The 26314-nt window shown below is 42.6% G+C and overlaps 1 protein-coding gene across 11 annotated transcripts in view; it reads right to left on the reverse strand.

Annotated features, from left to right (window-relative positions):
- The window catches only part of EHBP1 (EH domain binding protein 1), a 319529-nt gene extending 306563 nt beyond the window's left edge, over positions 1–12966 (reverse strand). For all 11 annotated transcript variants that reach the window (XM_074949596.1, XM_074949591.1, XM_074949600.1 and 8 more), the window contains exons 1-2: positions 12723–12966; positions 11216–11639 (exon numbers count right to left, since the gene is read on the reverse strand). In XM_074949596.1, coding sequence (XP_074805697.1) covers positions 11216–11319 — 104 coding nt within the window. In that variant the 5' untranslated portion in view covers positions 11320–11639; positions 12723–12966. The remainder of the gene's footprint in view (positions 1–11215; positions 11640–12722) is intronic.
- Positions 12967–26314: the final 13348 nt, after the last annotated feature.

The following is a 26314-nucleotide window of genomic DNA, read 5'->3' on the forward strand; positions in this document are numbered from 1 at the left end:
ATGCTGAGGCTGCTTATAACACCATCCCCAATTTCTTCAGTTCTCAGTCAGCAACTCCTATGATTAAACCAGCCACAAAGAGAGCTTTCTGAACCCAGTGGTTTTACAATTACTCTTGGATGCATTTCAGTGCTGATGAAAACTCAAACAGCATGTAGCATATGCAAAAAGTCCACAGGAATAAAAATACCTTTAGTAATGGCACAGCCAGTTTCAAAATAGTACTCTGAAAAGACGTGCAGATGCTGGAGATAATAAGGCAGTTGTTTGAAGGGATGAAAAGTGATTTTAATCAAGAGAATGCAAAAAGCCATTAACAGACAGACAAACAAAGGAAGTACCATCATAGCGGATCTTTAAACTGTGTATTGGTGAGCGAAAGAAAACCTATTTTTTGCACGAGAAGCATAAGAAGTGTTCCTTACGAGCTAAAGTAACTAATAATGGGAAACAGGCTACATATTCCTCAAACTATGGCTAATAAAAAACTAGACTCCTTGGCTTTGTGCAACTAGAAACTAAATGACAGAGAGAGGCAGGCCTCTTCGCTTTTTAGCATCCTTATAGATCAAAGTCCTGATGCAGAAACGAAAGAAAAAAACCTTTTATCTATGTTAACTTGCTTGACCCACAGACATTTGTTCCAAGTACTGTGTCCACTATGGGCTAAATTTGAAGAAGAGCTCAGTTCACATTAAGACACAAAAGCAAATGGCCAGATTTTTCAAAAGATTTCAGCTCACTTGGTGCGGAGCTCTTTTGAACATCTTGCCATAAGCATTGTAATGGCACTGTCGAGTGCAGAGCACATTTCAAAAATCCAGCCCCACTTGTGGGTGTGAGCATTTGCAAAGCTAACCCTTAGCTCTTCTGAAAGTCAATTTTTCATAGCCCTATTCAACTAACATTCAGGTTACCTACAGAAGTGGCCAGGACACTAATTCCATTTTTCCACAGTTACTAACCACCACCACCACCAATAGCCACACAACCAAGAACAAAATAAAATAAACCATACATGGCTAACATGGCCAGAATTATGGAGATTGGGAGTGATGAGGCAGACTACAGTAATGACAAATAGAGGGGATGGTGTTACAGGACTAAAGCCCTTGCTGATACATTACAACTACACTGGCCAGAGGTTAGCCCAGTGAACTCTCAGTTTTCTGGTGCAGTTCCTTATTTGGAAAGAACAGTAAGCTGTTTTGACAGTTATTATTTTAAATCTTCTCCTATGCATTTTGATAAACAAAGGGATTCAGAATTTACTTAATGAGCCATCACTCAAAATAAAGGAAGTTTATGATGTGAATTGAGTAGCAGCATACATTGCACTGTATTAACAAGCTGGATTCGCTACTTACTTATTTTAATATGGGTTTTTTAATGCTAAAGTCAGTGGGTATGCAAAGAAGTTTTCCCAGGCCGATTGTGTACATCACTGCCTTGCTATTTATCATGAAGTGGTTCCTTGTTTTTCAAAAGCAGGATCTGAGTGCTATAATTGTACAGGTGTCAGTAAATTACTATTAGCTCAGGAGCAAATTAAAGATAGGTGTTATTCAGGGGCACTGAGCAGCCAAGTTTATATGAAGAGACTGTAGGATAGCTTGAAATCTAATGGAATACAAAGTACAAGTTATTTTTCAAAGGCACCAATTTTTATACAGAAGGAAGAGAAATACTGAGTCCACAGAAATGTTTTATTGGCTGCTTATATTAAGTCATTTTAAATACCTCACGCAGAATGGCAACAACATATTGGATGTGTATGCAGAATAAAACCATAATCCTGTTTATCCCCAAAATTATTAATATTCAGGGCCTTGCAGATCCCACAATTTAGTAGCTGTAGAATCCACCCCTTGCTATAGAGTTGTGCTCTGGAAAATAAGATTCTTTTGTTTGTTAAAGGAAAAGTCATGGTTGTGAAGAAAACTTCAACGTTTGAACAGAAACAGACTTCATGCAACTACAGGCAGCCTGAAACACTAACTCGGAGAGGTGTGTCTGTGAATGTCTTATTCAACTCAATGAGTTGCGAACCTGGAATCCTAAAGATGACAACGGAGATGTCAGTGATGTTGGATATATATTTCTGGTAATTTTAGCTTGGGCCCCAGTCCTGAACTCTCTGCAATGCCTCCCAGATGCCAACAGTCAACTGTCAAAACCTCTAGCTTCCCACCTGACTGTTAATAAACTTCTTTAAACATTGTTAATACAGAAGTGTCTTATGTTGAAGATTGAAAATGCTAGGAAAGCATAAAACAGGGTCTGCCGTATTCACCATATTAGTTATTTGCACATTTATTGAAAACCTCCATTTTTAAAAATGGAATGTGAACAGCTGCAGAATTTCTAATCTCCTACAGAGGGCCACAGAACATAGTCACAGGTGGACAGGAACCCTTGATGCTGTTCCACAGTAGCGCAATAGCCTGCTGGAATTCTACTCCATCATCATGGAGAGGAAGATGCACACAAACTGAGTCACTAGGTATCCAAAGCAGAAGACTTCGCAGACTCTTAAGAGCAGACAGGGAGATGCTTTTACAAATAAATAAATAAATAAGTAAAACAGAGTTCCTGAACAGAGAAAAGCACACTGGACACTCACCCATGGAGTCCGCACCTATGACCGGGACAGCAGGTAAGAGCAGGTCGGCTCCCACACACCCAGCGCACGCTGCAGTCTCCTTACTAGGCAGAAGGCATGGGCCGTATTGCCAGAGCCAAATGCACTGGCGTAGGAGCATCAGTTTAATACTACTGCGTAGGGCCCCATAAATCCTAAGGATGGCCCGGTCAATAAGACATCCTTTCTCTCCGCACTCAAAAGAGAGATTTATTGAAATAAAAACCGACCCCTTACAGTGGATTTGTCCCGTTATATTGGGCTATAATCCACTGTTTTTTTTGTGCACAATTCTTTTTCCTATTCCAGGGACACTGACTCAAGTCAAGAAATTTTAGGAATGAATTCTGTTTCTCAGAGAAACACAGTAACACTTCATTACAGGCCCAATTCTGCAAAGACTTACTATTAGGCACAGTGCTTAATTTCTGTAAATTGCCTCACTGGTAACAGTAAACACAATGCCCAGCAGCAAGTCTTTGTGGGATTGGGGCACAAGAATGCAGTACTGCCAATCCCAAGCATTCAATAATCATGAATCAAGCCCACAAGAGTCAAGACATTTAAAAAAAAAAATTCAATCACAAACTCATTTTTAAACCAGCTTTTAGGTTATTTTTATTTGCCTTCCACTGTTGTGGCCTCTGGATTCATATTTTCAAGCTTTTCCCTATAAACTCAAGGGCTTCTATTTAAATTTTTTTAAAAAAAATTGTATATATCATGACTTCAGGAACTAGGGCTTGAAGAACTGCACCAAATATCACAACACATGCAAAAAAAAAAAAAAAAAAAAAAAAAAAAAAAAGAGAGAGAGAGAATGCACTGTGGAAATAAAGTAATCTAGCCATAACATTTTAGAATGGTAGAAGGAACAGTGCCAAGAGATAATATTAAAGTAAGCCTTTTGCATCTACCTAGCAAATCTATCTATAAAACATCCTAGAGATGTAGCGAGAAGCATTTCACACCCACCTCCGACTCCTCCCTCCCATATTTCTAAACTTCTTAGGGGGGAGGGGCGGGGGAAATAGCATAAAAAAAACAAAAAACAAAAAAACCCAACCAACAACAACCCACTAAACTCGATCAGAGGTTCCCTTCCCAGTAGTGCCCGGATGGCAATTCTGGGTAGCCATAAGGATGGTGGAGGGCAAGTAGAAAGATTGAACAGAAAGTGAGACAACGTAGAAGATAGAGTAGGGAATGAAAGATATAAGCATTAAGGAGCCAGCGACTGGAAAGGGGTTTGGCAGGAAGCAATCAGGGAGCCCAACAGCTACATGCTTGGGAGCAGGGACAAGAAAGAAAGAAAGAACAGAGTTTCAGATGAGAAGGAGGAACAGATTTTTAGAGCCCTGTGCAGATACTAAATTTGTATCCACATCCAATCCACGAGCCGCAAAAATGGTCCACGGATGTAGATATAAAGCAGATATCTGCAGATTTGCAGGGCTCTACAGATTTTGATTTTGGGGGAAAGTGGGTAGCTCAGAGTGTGAGGGCTGAGAATTGATTTTGACTGTTGAGAAGGAACTCATTTTGATTTGTTGGAGGAGGGGGAAATTGATTTGTAAAAGCTGATTGTGGTTGTTGGTGGAGAACTAATTTTGATTTGAGAGTTGGTGAGGGTTAAAAACTGACTTTGGGAGAAAGTTAATTGATTTGGGAGCTAGGGACAATTTTCAATATGCGAATCAGGGAAGCTGAATACAAATACAAAAAGAGGAGTAGAATTGATTTGAGAGAATAAAACCTTAACTTGTGAGGGGGGGAGCCGCGCTAAGCCTTTTCCATGCAAGCAGTGGCTCAAAAGGGAAAGTGGCTACACTAAAATGTAAAGACTTTAGGAACTCCAGCTGTAAAACTGCAAATTGACCTTGCCTTGCCACACAATTATCCTTACTGAACAATCACACCCATACGCTCATGAGACTCTCTCCTGTGGGCCCAATCCAGCAAGGCACTGAGCACCTTCCTTCTCTTGACAGGATCAGGCTCGGAGCAATCTCTATTTCTGCAACAGCCAGTAAATTCCAGTTCTTTCCTTCAGCGCTCAGGAGTTTGTTGGAAAGCAGAGACCGGAAGACAAACTGACTAGAGTGAACTGTGGAATCTCAAAAAGCCTGAAGAATCTCTCCCATGCTCATTAAATACCAAATCTTAAGTTCTTGCAGCATCCAGTTATGAAACTACCATGGAGGAGAAAAACAGATGAAAAATATTCAAGTATTGCTTCATTTCCAAGAGAGAAAGATATTTTTAAGATGCAGGGACTGGTCTAGAATACCTCTATTTGATCCAAAAAGAGTTAGACATTTGTCACAAGAAAATTAAGCCTTTAGTCAGTGCGGGCAGTTTGAAAAAGAAGTCGAATCACTTTAGAAATGTAAAAGGTTTAGCAAAAAAGTATAATAAAAGCAAAGAGTTTTATACAGAAGGAATAGGCACAAGGAGGTGAATTAAGAAGCCCACTAAATTGGCACCCCTTACGGAGGTCACTCAGTGCTGTGACTAAGGTGGGGCAATGAGGGCATCCGCCCAGGGCACAGAAATAGGGCAATGTGCAGGATCAGTCCGAGCAACGTCAGCGCCATTCCCCCCCTCCCCGGCCCAAGCAACATCAGGCACAGCAGTATCAGCCAGATCCCAGGGTGCTCAGCGTTCCCCCCAGCCCTTCGCAGGCTCTCCCCGGTGCTAGGACCATGGCAGCGTGCTGAGTGCACTGGTTGGCTCCTATTGAGCATGCATACATGGACAGAGCATGCTCAGTAACATCTGCTGAAGGGGTCCAGAGGCAAAATTGGAGGTGGGGTGGGGGGGTTAAACTCATGGATGAGGCACTGCCAGAGGGTGGCAGAAGGCAAAACCCTGGAACAGGGAGCGGCAGAGGGGGTAACAGTTACCCTGACAGGGTGAGACACCTGCAGTGTTTGCAAAAATAGGGTGGGGGCAGAGCGACTTTTTTATTTCCCCTCCCTCAGAACAGTCCCAGGGCTCTGTTTTTCAAGGCACAGGCATCCCAGTGCCTAGACATGGCAGCTCTTCTCTACCAGATATAACATACGGAGGTGCTGCAGGAGACTTGATTCCATGAAATATTTCACACACACACACACAGTATCACACATTTTGAGTATTTAAAAGAATCCCTTATCAGTTTAATATGTCTGCATAAAGTCTCCTAGCAGTTTACAAATCTTTCTTATCTGCTGCTGTAATTCCCTGACCTGCACTCCCTTTGTTGTAATCCATTTTAAATATAGTTTTGCTCCTTCTATTTGTTTACTTTTGAAAATGTTATTTTTATTACTTTTAGCACTTTGTCATTTACTTTTATCTCGGATATCATTGTGCTATTTAGTTTAGATTTTAATAGCAAATATTCATTGAAAATATTTATAATCAAAGAGTTGCTAGTATTTTTAGGAATGACAGCTGTGTTTTAGCATTGCACTTCCTATGTTTTTACTGTGTTTTTTAATTCTACATTTTTTTTCTTTTTATAGCACAATTTTATTCTGTAGGACCGTGTGACTTCCAATCTGACTATTTCCTAGCCTGGTGTCAAAACTTCTTCATTTTCACTTGTTCCACCAATGGAGATTGCCTCTCTCACCATTACTTTGCCTCTCAATCCGCTCTTAGTGCTTTTTCGCATATCACTGCTCGTGGGTAGAACAATATAGTCACTAAGGGCAGTATACTATCTCATATTAAATCCTTCTCAAAGGCAAAAATCTCCTGTAAGTTTTACTGAACGCAAGAATGGCCGTACTGGGTCAGTAATGGTCCATCAAGCCCAGTATCCTGTCTTCCAGTAGTGGTCAATGCCAGGTGCTTCAGAGGGAATGAACAGAACAGGCAGTCATTGAGTGATCCTGTCATCCACTCCCAGATTCTGGCAATCAGAGGCTAGGGATACGGACACCTAGAGCATGGGGTTTCATCCCTGACCATCTTGGCTAATAGCCATTGATAGACCTGTCCTCTAGGAACTTACCTAATTCTTTTTCAAACCCAGTTATAGGTCCATGATTGCTTGGCGACCACAAGAATTCACAAATCATAAGGTATACACCCCCAAGTCATGAAATTTTTTTTATTTTATTTTAAAAAGATCCATGATATTGCTTCCTTTTATGCATCTTTTTGTTCCTGAGCCATTAGGGTGCAGAAGGCCCAGATCCACAAAAGTAGGAGTCTAAACCCCTGAGTGAATCCTGGCCACGCTTCAGACTTTTGCTGTTACCTCTCCCAAACAATTCATATATCCAAGGCCATATCTATACTACAAACTTATGTTAACTCAAGTTATGTCAGCATACAGTCACCACAGCTGTATGTCACTGGTGTGCATGCCTACTTGACTCCTTGTGTCCGTGGCAACGTTCTCACCAAGAGCGCTTGTACTGATTCAGAGTGCGGTGCACTATGGATACGAATTAACCACGTGTCACAATTTTCTGCCTCTCACCTTTGTCACCATCTGGTCTAAGGGTAGCAAATTTGTGATGGATGGTTGATGCCCTATCACAATTTGTTACTCCTGGACCAGATGATGGGATAAGTGAGAGGGAGCAAATTGACAGGTGTACCTGGGCAGGCACACCCCATAGATTGAAATACTCCACGCTAAATGGAAGGCAGAAATCTGGGGAGGCGTTTGACCCTGCAAGGTCCCCCTGCTTCACCTCGAAGTGGCGCAAATACACTTGCTCGCCCCAGGTGCTAAAATGCTTAGTTACAGCTCTGTGGTCACTTATTATTTCTTGTCATAATCTCAATGTTCTTAACAGTGAATGTGTTGCCTCTTGGTATTAGAAGCATCTGATAAGAAACAATACATAAGGAGCTTAGCAACAGGTTTAAAATCAACTCTAAGATTCAAGCCTATCTCAGCAGAAGTTTATTATATATATTGTGGTAGAATCTTTGGGGCCTAGTTAGGACCCAAATTTGCTAGGCAACATATAAATGAGCAAAATAACGACAGTCCTTGCCACAGAGAGCTCACAGTCTAAGGGGATATCAGCAATTTCATTTCTTATACACTGTGGCCGACACGAGTGCATTTCCAGATGCTCAAAGCAATCACACATTTACAGAGGAGCTTCGTTTGTTGGATTCTTCCATCGAGACTGACTGAGCTAGACATGCAATCTAACAGAGTCACCAAATTACTCCCTCCACAGGTACTAAATACATTAATGTTTCAGATAAAGAACAAGTTTTGTTCTGGCAACCCAGTTAGTGCAACCGATGGCTGTTCAGGGGGCCTATATGAACATGAGTTTGGTGGTTTTCAATCCAATTCCCACTGACTAGGCGTCCACACCATAAAAAGCACACCACCACCATTTGTACTAGATAGACTCAGAAGCTGAGCTAAGGACTGAATGAACAGAGGATAAGCTATCCCCTCCTTACTATATGTACTTCATCCAGGTTAAGGCCGAAGTACATTAGCAAGGCTGCAAAGCCTGTACTTCCCCCATCTGTTTCAGGGTAAGCAGAGGATGTCAGAAGCCAGGGCTATCAAGCCAGCACCTTTTATACGCACTAAACTCATATGATTAATGTAAAAAGATCAAATTTTTGAGGTATCTAGAGTCACAAATCCACATTAAAGACCCAGACCATTTTTTTTTTTAAACGTAGGGAATCTAAATTGGTGACCTGATTTTCAGAGGTACTGAACAGCCATAACTCTTAAATGCTTCAGTGGGAATTTGCAATGCCATATTTGAGCTCAGAAAAAGCAGGTTTGTTTAGTTAAACACCTGAAAATAAGATTTTACAATGAAGTGCTAACATCTTTAAATGTACCATCACAATTAATAAAGTGATCAATGATATCTCTGGAAGTAGCTATCTATAATCATTAATAGCAGCAAGCAGTAGAAACTACAGAGTCCAGGAAAAGCAAGACTGAAAATCCCTTCACTATGCTGGACATGTGCTGCTTACCGAGAAATAATCCAATTAAAGAGTAAAGCAGCAACACAAGAGTGTTTGTGACCTCCTACACAACCAGCATAGCTATCAGCTTGAGGAACAAGTGTATTCAGACCACCACATGAAAATTCAGATCAATACAAGAAAAACAAAAAACAAAAATGTACTCAAAAACAAAATGAAGGTATTAGAACTTTGCAAGAATACATCTAATGTTGCACAGTGCAACTGACCAATTACAAAACAATGAAATTCACAAGATAAATCCATTTTTGGTAAGTTAAAACAACAAAAGATTATTTCTTCTTATCTTCAAATTGTAAATAAGCATTCTTCCTGTTGAGTTCATAGGCAACTTTTCTCCCAGCCATATTTTGCTTTGGTTGTGTTTATGACTGCATTGTCATTTATTTTAAAATATGAATGGATCATTATTTTCTTACAGAACCACTGTATTGTTGGAGTGCCAATACATTAAAATAAGACTTAGTGTTTACTACATTTCCCATCAAAGGGCACTTACAGCACGGACCTACAAGAATATACTGTAGCTCTGTTGCTCCAATGCTGCATCATATACACATTAGGCCTGACTTCAAAAAGAGGCAGGGCAGAGACGGTTAGTTTCTCATATTTTGTTGTCACTCACGCCAATTCTGCTCTTTACACCCAGCCATAAACTCAGATGCAAGCTTAAAAAAGGACAGCGTTGCTCACCAGCACACAGAAATTAGTGTCTATTTCAGAGGCAGCAAAAGCTGTACTTAAAATGTTATAAAAATATTTTTATCATTCCTGTGTTCTATACAGAATTTCCATTTGTGGAAGAAACATTTAATTTTAACTCTCATGCTTATGGAACATTTCTGTCTTAAGACGGTTTCCTCTTTTTTAAAGAGTGTAGAGGAGTCTACAAATCAAGTGATTGTATAGGGTGGGTTTGCTTTATTTGCTAAAAGACTCGTCTCTGAAACATTTCACAACAGCGTGGTTATCCTGGTTACCAATATGGGCCCAGATCCTATAAACATTTACACCAGGGTAGTCAATTTTTTTTTTTTTTGTCAAAGTCCAAATTTCTTGATCAAGGTATAGTCAAAGTCTATATTCCAGGGAAATATTTTTCACACTGCAATAACAATAATGACAATAAGTAAATAAAAAGATTTAGCAGTCCGTTCAAAAGCATCTGGCAGTCTGGATTTGGCCTGCAGCCTGCCTATTGACTAACCCGATTTACATCTATGTGGAGTGTAAACCAGTGACACTACCCACATGAATTAAGTTATGTCAAACTGACTAGTTTAGCTTTGTTGATCAAGCTAAATGCCATGTAAAAAAGTAACAGAAGCACAAGCGGTAAAATAGGCTTGATACAGTAATTACTGGATCAGATTCTATAGCCTGTTCTATACAGGAGATCAAACTAGTTGATCATAGTGATTTCTTCTGGCCTTAAACTATTAAAATCAATTAGATTTTCTAGATTGTAAAGATTATTAAAACTGAAATAGAGTTAATATCAAAAATGCAGAAAACGCTTTTAAAAGTGATTATTAATTTGACAGTGCCCCTTTAAGATAGGGGTAACATGAGGATTCAAGTATGTTGGATTGTTATTTCTAACAATTTAACTTAGCAGAAGCAATTACTCATAACTACTAAAAGCAGCCAATGCTAGTGCCAAGCTGGCCAACAAGAAGAAAAGCCAAGTGATAGAAACCAAGTTTTAAGTTTGCTACAGATGATTTACAGTGATGTTTTGCAAGTTTCCAAGCACGCTCACTTCCCACTGACATTACAGAATTGAGTCAGTTATGAACATGAAAAATAATGCAAACCCTCCTGAACTACTAATATATAACTTCAGTTTTAGTATAATGTATTTTAATGTGATTTTTTTGTCTTTGCATAATAAAACAAAAACCACCAAAAACAAAATCTAGATCCTGGTCCTCTGTGCAAAACAAGACAAAAAAATCCCATCAGCTCTAGGATTCCACTTTGCATAAGGAGAGAGGTGGACTGGAACAGACCCATACAGTTAATTGCTTGCTGCAGTCTAGCCAGCTCTAAGTATGTTCCACTGGGCCATTACAGCATGAAATTCTTGTCTGACTAAGCAAATAACTCAAAATAATTCCCAAGGCTCTGTGTCCTCACTCTTCCCATTCAAAAGATGAAAGGGGAAAGAGAAGTCTTTAGGCAAGAAAAGTCATATCTACCCAGAATAAAATAAGATACATGGATTTGACACATTTTTTCAAGACCAATAATAGTGTATCCCTTTGATGTTATAGTTGGCTTATCATACCCATCTCTGAGACTTGGGGTGACATTTGGAAAAGTTTCCTTTAAAAAACATATGAACTTTGATTTTTAGCAGCCTTATATCTAATAAATGCATGGTCTAATACTGCTGCAACCACCTAAGATGATCAAATTAGAGTGCAATAATTAACCTCATAGGGCTGGAAAGCACTTGTTAAGAGAGAGATCTGCACCCCACCTAGCAGCTTCTGCACTAAAGGAGGGAAACCACACAGTGGAACAGGCAACGGCCATGCTCCAGCATCAGCAACTCACTTGACCACTTCAACAGTTGACACTTCTTACCATTTCTTGGTGCACTCAACCATCAGCTCCTGGTAAGAGGCCACAAACTGGAACTTGGATGCATGTTTCCCAACACGTTGCAGTCTCTTCCAAACTGAAGCCATGACGATGGGAAAATATCAGAGTCCAACACACAGCTGCAGTTCTTGGATCTAGCAAAGCAGGTTTAACAGTGCATGTACCCAATGCTCAGGGTTCTACATATAAACACACCAAAAATGATGCACAAGAAAGAGCTTGAGGTGATGTTTAGGACTCATGTTCTATCTCTCCTTTTCACAGGGTAAATCCCAGTCTAGGTGAATGGCACACTATTGGCTGGGAGCATCATGAGACATGACTGGGCGAATGAGTGATTGAAAAGAAGTTCCCTCATGGAGTCATCATTCCTTCTCATATGCTGGGTGATCTGCAGACTGCTAGACTGGAAAACAAAGCAGAAAGGGGAAGAAACAGTGATTAATGTGTTACATGCTATGATGTTGCAATTGTACAGAACCTTGTACCTTTCATCCATAGCAAACCACAACACACACCCCCCCCCAAATAAATTAAATAAATAAATAAATAATAAAAATGCAGCAGCAGCAATTTCAGGAATGCAAAGTCCATCTGGAAACAAAACAAATCAACATGTTCTTTTAACAGCACCATCAACAACAAAAAAGCACAGGTCAGGGCCATCCTAAAGCCTTACGAAGCATCTCCTGGAAGCAGTGCAGAAAGCAGCTGAGGTGCTGCCAATATGCACCCACAAGGAGGGACAGACGGGAAGCAAAGACAAGTTCTTTGTCTTCCAGCTGATGACAAAAGGTGTAACAGTTGTTTCCTCCCCCCACTCTTCTCCCCAGGGGAGTGTGTGCATACACTGTATGCAAGAGGGTGTTGATGCTGTAAATGTTCATGCTAAGGGAAAGAGGAGACAAGGATATTTCCTGAGCCAGGGCTCCCTAGGATCCCCATCTCCCTCACCGCACTGAAACGCTTCTCCCTCCTGCCTAGAGAAACAAGAAACAGAGAAACATGCATCATCTCTAGGAAAAGGGCAGAGGCATGCAAGGGGTGGCTAAATCCCCTCCTCCTGGGCAGGGGAGCTGCTAGGCGTGAGGGGTGAAATCTCTGGCCTGTAAAAGGCGGAAAGGCTGATGCCCCCGGTGGGAGACGGGAGGGGATGAAGGGGGGGGGGAGATGGGATGGGATGAAATATGCAGGGGGCTGGTGGGGAGATGGGATGAAACGGCGGGGGTGGGGGGGAGCCTGGGGGCGGGGAGGCAGCTCTCCATGCTGAGCGCGGTCCCCCTTGCCTCCCCAGCCATGTGTCACCGCTGCTGATGAGCTGCTAGCGCCAGTCCCCGGCAAAGCAGCTGGCCCAGCTGGGGGCAGGACCGGAGCCCGGGATGAAGCTGCCTGGGGCCGGCAGCCAGGGCTGGAGGGGGCAGGACCCAGCGGGATCCCGGGTAACCCAGGCGGCAGGAGCCGCCAGGGGCCCAGCCCCCCCTCCACCTACCTTCCCGCGGCTCCTCACAGGGCTAATCCCGGCCGGGCTGGAGCGGGCACCACGCACCGCGCGGGGCTAGCGCCGCTGCCCCTTACAGCCGCGGCACCGGGGGCCGGTCCATCCCTCCGGGGGCCACATGGCACAGCGGGGCACAAGCCGCTCCGGGCGCCCCTGCCCCCCAAGGAACCGTCCAGGGCTCCCCGCAGCCGCTCACTCCACAACCATCCCCCTCCGCCTGGAGAACTGCGCCGCTCACACTAACTTGCCTCCCCTCCCCCTCACCACCAAACCTCACTGCTCTGGGGACGCCATTGGCAGAGGCGTGAGCCTGCCCAACAGCGCGAAAGATAATTGGCTGAGGACCGACGTCGATCATTCAGTGGGCAGAGACGAGGACCTCGCACAAGGAGGCAGGGATCCTCTCTCGCACTCTGATTGGCTGCTGTGCTGGAGGGCGGGGTTGTTTTTATGCGGAGCCTGGCGACTGGTGAGTGACGGTGTCAATGAGCGAACGATATCAAACGATTGGTTGGTGTCTCCCAGGTGTCGAGTGGATTGAAGGAAGGGAGGCGGTGTGTGGGGAGTTGTCACTCTGGGGGAGGGGGAAGTGACACGAGTGAGCGAGCGTGGCTCCTCGTCTGGGGTGAGAGGCGAGACGGAGCTTCCCTCACAGACAGACCTGTCCCCATCTCGCTCACTGGGGAGTGGGGAGATTCCCTCACACAGACCCCGCCCCGGGCCCCCCTCTCTCACTGGGGGACCCTCCCCCTCACGGACCCCGCCCCGGGCCCCCCTCTCTCACTGGGGGGACCCTCCCCCTCACGGACCCCGCCCCGGGCCCCCCCACTCCTTCACACGGACCCGGGGACCCCATCACTGGGGGGGGGGTTCCCTCACAGAGACCCTGCCCACGGCCTCTCTCCCTCAGGGGGGCGGGGAAACTCCATTGTCGACTGCGGGGGACACTCCCTGAGACGGACCTTGCCCTGCCCCCCCTTCACTGGGAAGGGAAAGCTCCCTCACACCGACCCTCCCCCCCCCCCCCCACTCGGGGGTTAGGCTCCATCATGCAAACGCTGGGCAGAATTTAAAATTAATGCTTCCTACCACTTGACAGCAGGGATGCCAGACAGTTACAGCACTTATTTGGAGCCCTTGTGGTTTGCAAGGTACCATCTTTGAAAGCAGTCGCTAGCGGGATGCAGAGCTGTGCTTTGCTTTGGTGCTGCCTACTGAACGGCTTGCCTGCTTAAACTGGTTTATTCCTGCAATCACTTTAGCTTGTGTGGAATTAAGCTCAAGTGATTTAAGTGAGGGTTAAACCAGTTTAAGCGCTTTTCCAGTAGGGGCTTGCACTGGGTTTAATTGGATTGATTTAAAAGCAGGGTAGGTAAACTGCGATGCAGGATTGAATATAGCAAGTCCAGCACCTCAGGCCAGTTTAATTTTCACGCTGTCAGTTTGGTTGACTTTCCTGATTTTATTGCAAGTCTTGTGATACTTGATATTTTACTTAAAGCCCAAGGTCCTGGAGATAAGTCATTATGTGAGAATCTCACTTTTTAACAAAAACAAAAAAGTAAGTTTATGATTGTGCAGAAAAGGTTGGAAATGTGACCTATGTGTGTGCTCTAAAAGCCCAGAAGGCAAATAAAAAGAATGCAAAACTTCTTTTTTGTCCTGATTTTTTTCAAGTCAAACTCATGATTTTTGGAGGCCTGACTCATCATTTTTTAAATGTTGGGGGTTGGTAATACTGCAGGGTTCCATCGAGTTTCAAAACATTAGCTCACCATCTCTGCAAGAATCATATGCCATGGAACACTTAGGGTGACTTTACGTTTTATGAGAGTCTGTTCACAGAAAAGTTGGATTCAAGTCCTGAATTGTTTCAATGCACTGCCCAGTGTAAATTGCATTACCAGCTATAGTCAAGGCTCTAAGCGCTCTGTATCAAGCTTGACCTAAATTCTGCAGCCAGTTCTCCTACTTTCTAAAATGCTCTGGTGCAAATGACTGGAAATTCACTATACATTTCAGATAGGTTAAAAAATGGAAACATTTGATAAATAGGAAAATGAATAATCAGCACAATATATCTTCTGTTATTTAACATTAAATTCAGTTCATTTTATGTTGTCTCCAAACATTTACTTTTCAGTGTGCTGCACAATTTTATATAGAAAACATATCTACACTGTATGAAACTCTATAGCAGCAAGTCCTAAGCCTACTAGTCAACCACCTATGTAGCCAGGCCAGATATTGAATAGATATGCAGGGAGATGGGAGGGGAGGAGCCCCCACAACCCAAGTCCTGAAACAGCTACAGAGTTGCTCCATGGAAGCTGGTGAATCCTTTTATGGCTGCACTAGTCTTTGCAGGCTCTTCTTATTGCATCCACTAACTTTCAGGGTGGAATTCTACAGGAATCTATGTAACTAGTAAATCTTCCTGTCCTGACCCCACTCCTCTACCCATGACCGTCCTTAACCTTTTCCTGTGTACAGTTGCACTATAGGGAGTCCCCACAATCACCAGCTGGACTGACAAGATCATCTGTGGCCATGGAGGTAGCAGTAGGATTTCCCTCATAGATAAGGAGTTTTGGGGGCAGAGAATGACTTTGATATAAGAGGAGCCAACTATAGAGAAAGTACATTTGATGGTGAGTATTGGATTGTTAATTTTATCTTTATTGCTGACCTCCCTGACTTCCACTTACATACCAGTACAGTATTCTCCATTCCTTTCCTCCTCGCTCTCCTTTCTTTTTTTTCCCAGGCAAGGCTTATAATTTATGAGAATCCAAGCTGCCCAATGGTGTGATTTGGCACTGAGTGTCTTCCCCATATTGCCCCATCCTGGAAAGAGGATCTTCATTGGCAATTAGTTTCCTTAGCATAGCGTACCATTGCTGGCATGTGGATATTGGATCAGCCCAGGAATTGCTGATATCACAGGACCCCCATAAATGCAGTTTCGAGTAGTCCTTTGTGCTGATTTGATGCTAAAGCTCCCCCACTCTGTACATTAGGAAAAGCAGATTTGCTAGACCTTAAATTTATCTTCTTAAAGTTACACAGGGTCCAGCTAATTCCTAATGTGTAGCTTTGGCCAATATTTTTCTCTCCAGACTCACACAGGCCATCTCTCTCCCGTGGAATAAATGCAATGGATCCAATGGTTGTTCAGCACTTGTGTTTCAAGCATCATTATTTATTAACATTTTCCATTTCCTCATTGCTTTTAGGTTCATATTTCACCAAGCCCACAGAAGTTAAAAGCACATGCATATTAGTCTCCTTTTCTCTGCTCAGTGTGGAGAGTTTTAACACACAGTAATAGGTATTTCTTACAAATTATTTATTTAATTTCAATGTGTTGATTTGAGACTGACAACTTTATAACCTGTGAATGTTTGGAAAATGAAAAAAATCAAAAGTGATCTATTTGGAAGGCTGGGAGCAGCTATTATTAACTATGCAAATAGGGGCCTAGATTTTAGCTGCAACTGAGGCGCATGCAGAGCAAGTCAGGAGTTGGGAGTTGGCAAAAGTGGCTTTAAGCCACCTTTGTGCTCCCAGAATCCCAGGACAGCTCTGTATTGGCCCTATCCCCAGACATAAATTAGGGCAGCCAGGGATTAACAGGTCCATGGCTGCAGCATCCCCATGTCCTTTTCCCCTAGGCTCACCCCTACATCGGCCGCAGAGGAAGGGATCACGTGGGATTCCTAATGTCAACTACATCACCAGAAGATCTTTGGTGATGTAGTTGACTATACTGAGAAGATCCTATTATGGCTAACCATGCCACTTTTTGGGCTGCTTTGTGCCAGTGGTGAAGTATGAAGCACAGCTCTGAATCTGACCCAAAAATCTAAATAGTCACATTTTAATTTAAATGTTACTTATTCATATTGGGTTATGTTATCAGCTTTATCATGGACATAAGAGCAAAACTAGTTACCCAGACTGTCCAATACTCACTTTTAAGGTCAGTAGCTGAATTTATAACTCACATGACCCCAAACAGGCTTTCTGATAATAAACAAAATGATGGGTCATCTTCACAATATCAAATTTTCTCCTCTGCAATGGGTCCCTTTATTGTTTTTCCATGGCCCAGCAGTAATTTAATGAAAAACAGTAACAGAAAATAAAATATCCACATGATTAATAGGAACTTTTAAAAAAAATATTCAAGAACATATGAATATGTATGCCACTGCATGTTCTAGTTAAACTATATTCCTGTCAAAATTACTGCCTTTCGTAAGGAAGGTAAAGTTCAGGAAGGTACATTTGTATGTGTGTTTTGGCTATGCCCTCAGCTACAAAACATTTGGAACTGTTACATATGTTAAGTACAATTCTGAGAATTGTTTTAAATCAGGGAGGAGCTTACAGGGAGAGTCTCTGGACACTTCCAGACCTTTGGGACTCCTTCCCATAAGCAACCAGCACCAGGTGCAGTCAAGGACACAAAAAGGCAGGGACTTCCAGCCTTCCCCAGCTGGCCAGACCCAGTGGGAACTGCCCAGGGCACCAGATCCAGCAGCCTTCCCTACCTGTATCCACATTTTATAGTTCTCTGGACTTTGACTCCTGCTTCTTGTTGGAAGAAGAAGAGTTGGTTTCCCTATAGGTCACAAGTCTAATACATTTCTCCTGTCCAAACAGAAAGGTTAGTTACTCTGCTCCTCTCTTATTCCCTATTATGCTTTCAAGCTACACATCCTTTCTCTTGTCTGTCAACTCCTCTTCATCAGAATAACTAAAGATAGGTTGTTCACCAACAAAGAAATGATGACCTTTGCTAAAAATACCTATAATAATAAATCTGTTTCACCATTCCTCTGTATATGCATCTGTATGAATGTCACTAAATACATTAAATTTATAAAAATTATTATATGTGAGTTTGTACATTTTTATGAGGATGTGTAATGTAGGTGAATGATATATACTGTGTCTGTCACTCTTACATGTCAGACATTTTCATATTCCTACTTCTCACCAGAGGCCCAATCTTGCACAATAGAAGACAATGAAAGACTTTGCATTAACTTCAGCGGGTATTGGATCACTTCCCAGATGCCTGTTCCCTCATAAAAATCCCCTTGCACCAACTGATCTGTGCTACATATTTGGTATTGTTTTATCTCTTCTTAAATAGGCTTTCATATAATACAATTGAATTAATGAAACAACATCCTCATTACTCTTAATGGGTATCCAAATCATTGTATTAACTATTTTATTACTACTGCTAGAGGTGGGGTGTGTTTATATTGTGTCAGCACATGTAATAGTATATACCAGGATCTGCCAGACTGGACAAGTTTATTTCATGGGAATCCTGGTGTAGGAGGAGGTTGTGACGGGATTCCCAGGGTGCAGCCTGAGCCTGTGGGACCGCTGTGCCCCCTTAACTCTCCAGCCTGGGCTGTCTCACACAATGCTTTGCTAGTGACAAGCAGCAAACCCCTCCAGGCGCTGTTATCACTCAGCACAACCGCATGTGGAGCCCCACACCCAGCTAGATTGCATGAATGCTCCCAAAGCCACTCATGAATCACACAGAGAAAGACATCAGCCAAATCCCCCCAGCTCTCAGCCTTGTACCTCAGGAATATACCGTCTTGCAAGCAGTGCAAGTTTATAAATTGGTTCAGCACTTCATCAATGGAAAGTGGATGTACACCAGCCTTTGTAAACTTGAGCAGATTTACCTAACACTTCAGGCAAACTCACTGGTAAAGATAAACAGTAAAACCAGTTTATTGACTACAAAAGATAGATGTAAAGTGATTGGCAAAAAGTCAGAGTGATTACCAAAAGAAAAGAAAATATAAGCACGCAGTCTAAACTCTCAACCCGATTAGAGTGGACAACATCGAGATTAAACAGGTTTTTTTTTCTCACCCCACTGGATATTGCAGTTCAAGTACACAGGTTTCACCCTTGAAACCTGGGCCAGTCCCCTCTGTTGGAGTCTTCAGTCCTCTGAGCGTCTTTGTTGCTTGCAACGTAGGTGGGGGAAGGAGAAAGGCGAAGCATGGGACCACTGTGTTTGGTTTTATACCCTTAGTCCATGTGCTTGCAGAACACAAGTCCAGGCATGTCTGGTGGGCATTGCTGAGTCACCATGCAAGGTTGAGCAATTCCCCTGCTGTGGCCTTGTGCAAGTGAGTTATTGCATTGTAGCTCCCTTGCTGGACAATGGCTGGTGATGTCTGTTCAGCACCCGCCCGAGTGTTGGTTACCTCCCTTGTCATAGTCTCTGGAGAGCTAGTATCTGGGCGCTTCCCAAACCCACAGCATATTTTAGTGAAAACCATACAACACAATTTTTAGAATTTTATATGCATTAATGATACACATATTTAGACCGAACAACGGGTTTCAGCAGATCATAACCTTTCCCACAAGACCTCACATGGCATGCTTTATATGAAATATCACAATTATATACAAATGATTAATATGGGGGTTAGAGGGCGCTCCCCCGAGGTATAGAGAGTCAGAGGTCATGTAGTCCAGTTAGATCGATCCTACCTCTGTAGCCAGTGTTTCTACCCTGTATCAAATCTTCATGCCAGATCCCAGCCAAAGGAGCTGGGCTGCGCTCTTAACAGATTATCTGTGGGAGGAAGAGTTCCCCTGTTCAGGCTGCAGAGCCATTCTCCTCATTTTACTGACAGAAGTATCCCTCTATGCCTCTTGCACCAACCCACCAGAAACAGAGGACTGCACAGGATTTGCACAACATTGGAGAGACTTGTCCAGCTCTCATGTTTCCGAAGGGCCTAACAAGCCTAGTATTGCCAACCCCAAATGATCAAAAATCATGAGTCAGGCTCACCAAAAATCACGAGATTGTCTTTAAAAATCATGAGATTACGTAAAAATAATAGATTTGGTGTTCTTTTTATTCGCTTTCTGCTCTTTAAGTCTTTAGGGTGCACTGGGGGTCATTTTGAAGCTTTCTCCACAGCCACAAGGGCTAGAAACCTATTTTTTCTCTAAGAATGAAAGCTGAAATCATAACATATCCACTTGACTCAATGAGACTCATGACAAAACAATGAGAGTTGGTAACACTGCAAGCCTCTCTCCATCTACATGCTGCTGTGAGGGCATACCACCACACAAAGTGTCCCACCTCTCCCTCTCTACACAGCAGAATCATTTAAATCCTGCTGCCAGGGGATCATCTGTAGAGAAAAGAGCAAGATTTGCCCCATATACCCTTTTTAGAGCAAATTTGAGTTAAAATGTCTCTATCTACCTTTGCTTATCCTTTCCATGATACATAACTAAATATGTATATAATAATATACATATAACTTATAAGTAAATAAATTCCTCCTGAACTGCTTTAAGACATGGGCTCTCTGTATTTGGCCCAGATGAAGGCCACATTGGCAGTTTTGCCAAGAGCCTCAGGGACATGACTCATACACGTGAAATTGAGCCGATTTAATATGCAGTTGCCGCCTATGGAGATTAGGAAAAGGTACTGAACGCTGGAACCTATAGAGTCTAGACTATAGGTGTTATACCAATAAATTAAAAACCAGCAGGATCTTATTAAAGGGAAAAAGGCAAAATACCACATTTATTGTGAATACAGAAAGAATCGTAGTAAGCAGTTAGTTATAGCTATAACATTCCATTCAATCTCATATTTATTCACACATTCATTCATACAAACACACACACACAGGTTCTGCAAGGTTGTTATCATAGTTACAGCCTTAGAGTTGCTCATGCCAAGCCACTGGCCAGGTGGCCTGGACATGAGGAGGGAGCAGGGCCTTGTCAGATGCTCATCTGATGCTCCTGGAAGTTGGTTTGCAGAATCAGACCCCAAAGTTCTCACTTTCTAGAGTCCATTTTTATAGGAATTTCTTCCTATGCCAGTCTATGGGAATTGCTTCATCATGCTGTTGCTGAATCAATCAGCAGATAGCACATTCCTGACCGCTCCGTGCTGCTAGATGTTATCTTGTTCTTTGGTTCTCCCATTCTTGAGGCTGTTGGGTGGATTCCAGTCTGCCCTCCGGGGGTCCTCTGGTTATTTCCACTTGACGCCTTCTTCAGCCGATGGACACTGGATTCTTAGGCTGGCACCTCCCTGATCATTCAGTTATTATCCACACCAAGCATCCATCCACATACGTCCTCTATCTCTATTTTAATCACAATTGTTAATACAACAAAAGGGCGGGGAGTCTCTGGGTGCTGGTTCTGTTGTTAGAGTATTGCTTTGGGTCTCTCGCTCTGTGAATTGCTTTGAGAACAGACTCTGTCTTAGAATGTACTAACACAATTAGCAGCTTGCAAGTTTCACACATAGAGGGAGAGAAACAGTACCAAAAACCAAGAGACCTCTTAATTAGTAATACCCTGGAATTTAAACTATGGGGAATCAAACTCATTTGTGATTTTAATACAGAACTTCTTTAATATGATCCAACATAGGCAGCACTTCTGTATTCTGGAGCAGAGTTGCTGCAAGCTGCATTATTGAACCCCATAAGAAGGCCACCTCGTCTCCATGTCTGGCCTTTTCTTAGCTTATTTTGTACTCTCTTGTTCACTTTCTTGATCTTTAGCCTGTCAAACTGAAATAGGTATGTGCCATTCACCTTCTGACACCACTGAGAATTATGTATACCTCTGTAATGGCCCCTGTAAATTTTTTTTTTCTAAAGAAAACAAACCTGGAGTTCCTATATACTTTGCATAGATAATATATCTTGCTTATTGTCTTCTGTACATTTTCAATTCTTCAGTACCCTTCCTGTGTGATCTCACCAGCTTTTTGTGCAGTGTTATTATGACCTCATAATATATCCTGCAGAATTAATGAAGTTAACTTTGCCTTTTTCCCCCCTAAATTGTTACCAAGTAGCCCAAGTGCTAATGTAATTTAGGCTGCCCTTCAGGAATAATGATCTTTATATGATATCATCAGGAGCATCTCAGTTTTTTCTCATTGATTTAATACTTTTTTTAACAGTTCCTTTAAGTTTCCAATATGGTCTCTCTTATTTGTAAAAAGAAAAGCAGTACTTGTGGCACCTTAGAGACTAACTAAATTTTTGGAGGAGACTAGAGCTCTGAATAGGTGCCAGAGAAATCATAAAAATATAATACAGCAATCTGCAAAGCTTATACAGGAAGTCAGTCTCTCCTAAACGTACTATTGTATATCTTCCTTAAAGAGAATGCCCAGTTAACTTTGGCTCTACAACATCAGTTATCCATACAGTTCCTGGAAACCTATCTAGAGAAAATTACCCGTCAAATGTGATAAGGCCCAAACTAATATACAAACTGCAACTGCCAACAGTCTAAGAGAAGTTTACATCTTATTATTCATTCACACATCAAGAACCCTGAATTGCATATAATAAGATATCATAGTCTGAGGAAAGAAAACTTAAATAAAGCACATAGTCAGAACTGTGTAAAAGTGTAAGGCCCCAATCCTATGGATGTGTGAAACTATATGCACATGAGTGAACTCAATGGGCCTACCCATATGTATAAAATTACTCATGTACATAAGTGTTTGCAGGATTGGACCTTAAATCTTTGAGAGGTGTGAGATGGTGCAGGAAAAGAGAAACCTTCTAATACTGAAAGAACAGGCAAGTGCACTATTAAAATATTTTTATATTGACCATAAAGCTTTTATCCATTCAGGCATTTTAAGTCTCCAAGACTACCTGGGTTTGTTAAACATTTATAATTCAGCTGTAAATGAAAATATTACACCCAATTTACATAACTATAGACCAAGAATACTGCACCATGGTATGTCCATCTTAATGCATAAATCATTTAAAAAGGTTGTAAGTTATTTTTAACTGAGTTTGTCATTATAAGTTGTCATCAAGTAATATAATTTGGTTACTCAGGGTTAACAAATTGGAGAGACAATCTAATCTCCTTGGGAAAAAATTAGCATGTTAAATCCTGACAGTCAGAAAATACTGTGAGATAATTGACTGGGAGTCGCTATATCAGGGGTGGGGAAACATTTTGGCCCAAGGGCCATATCTGGGTATGGAAATTGTATGGCGGGCCATGAATGCTCACGAAATTGGTGGCTGGGCTGTGGGAGGGCGAGAGGTCTCCGGCTGGGGGTGAGGGCTCTGGGTGAGACTGGGGATGAGGTGTTGGGGGTGCAGGAGGGTGCTCCGGGCTGGGACCAAGGGGTTCGGAGGGCAGGAGGGGGATCAGGGTTGGGGCAGGGGGTTCGGGCACGAGAGGGAGTCAGGGGGGTAGGCTCCAGGTGGCGCTTACTTCAAACAGCTCCTAGAAACGGTGGCATGTCCCCCCTCCAGCTCCTACGTGGAGGCATGGCCAGGCGGTTCTGCGTGCTGCCCTGTCTGCAGGCACTGCCCCTGCAGCTCCCATTGGCTGCGGCTCCCAGCCAATGGGAGCTGCGAGGGTGGCACTTGGGGCGGGAGCAGTGTGTGGAGCCCCCTGGCTGCCCCTACGCATAGGGCCAGAGGGGGGACACACTGCTGCTTCTGGGAGCTGCACAGAGTGGGGCAAGCCCCCGACCCTACTCCCAAGCTGGCGCACTGCAGTGGGACAAGCCCTGGACCTTGCTACCCGGGAGGAGCTCAAGGGCCGGATTAAAACGTCTGGAGGCAGCCCACAGGCTGTAGTTTGCCCACCCCTGCCCTATATGCAACATTAGCTCCAGCTTTATATATATATATATATTTTGTAAGTTTTCCTACCAGCTTCTTTGTAGACTATACAGAACCATCCGCAGACAAGTACCTTTTCCAAATGTCACTAGTGCAACAGTGAAAACAGCACTCTAATGCCTATGCTGTGGCAATGCAGGCTGAATTCCTTCTGGTGATCAATCATTAAGCACTTTGAATAGACAAACCAACATTCCTTACAAACCAAAGCTCTTCATACAATATATTGTTGGCATTCATATCCACTAGAAAAAATACAAAGAGAAATCAATTCATGCAGTGCTTCTTTTAGTTAAACATAGAATACTAATAATATAGAAGAAAGCCAACCTTCCTACATTGGTACAATAATAGCTCAAAGAACTTGGGCATGATGCTGCCATCCTTTCACACATGAGCAGTCTCATTGACAGGACTGGGCTCTTTGAAAACACACTTGGAATGGAAAAGGTGTATTATACACCTAAAGGTAAAGACCTGGATTCTCAGATGTGACTAATATTCCCCTGTGCGTATCTTGGGGAGTGGGTGTGGTTCTCTGCTCCTAGAACCAGTTCTACACCACCCCTGGCCACAGCATAATTGAAAACAAACTTCAGGGCATGCTTCTGACCTTCCCAAGTCAGTACGCCAGCCTTGCTCCATCCTCAATTGCACACTTTTGACATGCCTGGTATGGGAGCTGGCTATGCTTAGGAACACCAAATAGGGAGCCCCACACATCCAGGGAATCCCCAGCTTGGGAGATCTGCTCTGTATATGGCTTCTTTGTACCAATGAATTATATTCCTTCCTTACACAAAGTAAAACTATTACCCCCCCCCCCACGTTCCTGTGAACCTCTGGCAATGGCCCACCTTGATTATCACTACAAAAGGTTCCCCCCCACCCTCCTGCTGGTAATAGCTCATCTTAAGTGATCACTCTCCTTACAATGTGTATGATAACACCCATTTTTTCATGTTCTGTGTGCATATAAATCTCCTCACTGTATTTTCCAATGAATGTATCCGATGAAGTGAGCTGTAGCTCACGAAAGCTTATGCTCAAATAAATTGGTTAGTCTCTAAGGTGCCACTAGTACACCTTTTCTTTTTGCGAATACAGACTAACGGGCTGCTCCTCTGAAACCATTCCTTCCTGTGATTCAACAGTTCAGAAGGTCATTTGCATTTTATCTCTTTGCATAGTTTTAGGAGTCTTCTCATTGACTCTTCACATGGGCTCAGAACTAGTGAATGCTCTGTTGGTGCTAAAAAGTGGCAATCTAGAGGAAATTGCTGTAGTTTTTCCATTTCCTCAGTGGCATTTTACTGGTGCAACTAATTGACTGGTAATTCAGGTTTAGGTTCATCTTTAATTTTTAATTGTTAAAGGTTTTGGGGGCTTGGGAAAGGGTCATTCAGCCCCTTAGAAGTCCAGCCATGTTATAATTATTGCAAGCTCTGTGACTGTGCCTCTGTCTAATGGCAGAATTTTCCCAATATTCAACTGCTGCACACAGAGACAAAATGTAATCACAATTGCTGCAAATTACTGCTATTCTTTTCTGACCTGACTTCTGCAATGCAACAAGAGAGAGAGATCCTTAACGTATATAAAGGTCGATGATGGCATCTCTGCCTCTTTGTTCCTGGATCATCCATGCTATCAAAATGTTTCAGTTTGGAACACAACAAGTATATCAAACATTCTGGCAAAGACTGAGGAGAAAAGACAAGTCAATGATGCTGAGAAAAAAGTATCAGAGACAGATTAGTTTGTCTGACAGTCATTTGTTATGCTTTGTTCTTCTTTAACACAAGAGCCCTTCCATGCATATTGAATTTACTTATAGTATGAATAAACTTCTTCTGTCTATAGTACTGTTCTGTAAAGAGTGCAGTTTTAGGAAAAACAGTGATCACTTATATCTGGCACCTACCCATTAACTGCCCACAAAGAGCCTTTGGACACTTATCTTGCTGCACATTTTGCTTCCTGATTATATTTGAATGTGTCCTTATGGAAATAATACATAGATCATTTGCTGTGCTTCTCATTTCTGCAACTGAGTTTTTCTTCAAGAACCATGCAGCATAGATTTCAGATTGTGTTTCACTGTCATCTGATGTTTACGATGTAAACAAAGTAGGAAAAGAAACTCCCTCTGGAATTTATATCCACATTGACAGCGTTCAGAAATTGTGCTTAATACCTGCCAGGGGATCTGGCACAAGCAGTACATCAGCTAGCAGTTATTTGAAACAAAATCCTATCCTCCCTGGTGCACCAAACTGTACTAGTTACAACAGACATTGACAACTGCTGTTGAACACAATTTTTCTTAACAGCAGATAATGTTTGACATCTGTTTTTAACATAGCCATACTTTGCACATTGTGGTTTTCCAGTGTGTATAGGAATGATAATCCCTGAACCAATCTAGGCCTTAGGTTATATAATTACATTTGATGTACTGAATACAATTCCTCTCCAGAGTCTTTGCAAAGTATGTAGCAAAAGCATACTTTGAATCTTTCACACGTTCATCATTCAGCCTTTTCCCAAATCCAGTATCTATGTGGGTCTCTCGGTGATCAGACCTCACACCCCCAAGACTATCAGTATCACTTCTTACCCTTATACCAGTGGGCTCCATAGAGGTGACGACTTTGATGAGTTGTAGATGTAACTGGGCAGATGCTGGCCTCTGTTCTGCCTTCTTTGTGCACCGTTGACAGCACAAAGAAGACAGAAAGCCAGGTTAACTACCTTCTTGAGGCTTCCTTGGTATAAGGAAATTCCCAGGGAGTGTTAGGACCTGGCACACCTCCACCAGCCTTGACACAGAGGGGGTGGCCGGAGCACTGCTGTGTT

This window comes from Natator depressus, chromosome 3 (assembly GCF_965152275.1).
Source record: "Natator depressus isolate rNatDep1 chromosome 3, rNatDep2.hap1, whole genome shotgun sequence".
Taxonomy (NCBI): Eukaryota; Metazoa; Chordata; order Testudines; family Cheloniidae; genus Natator; species Natator depressus.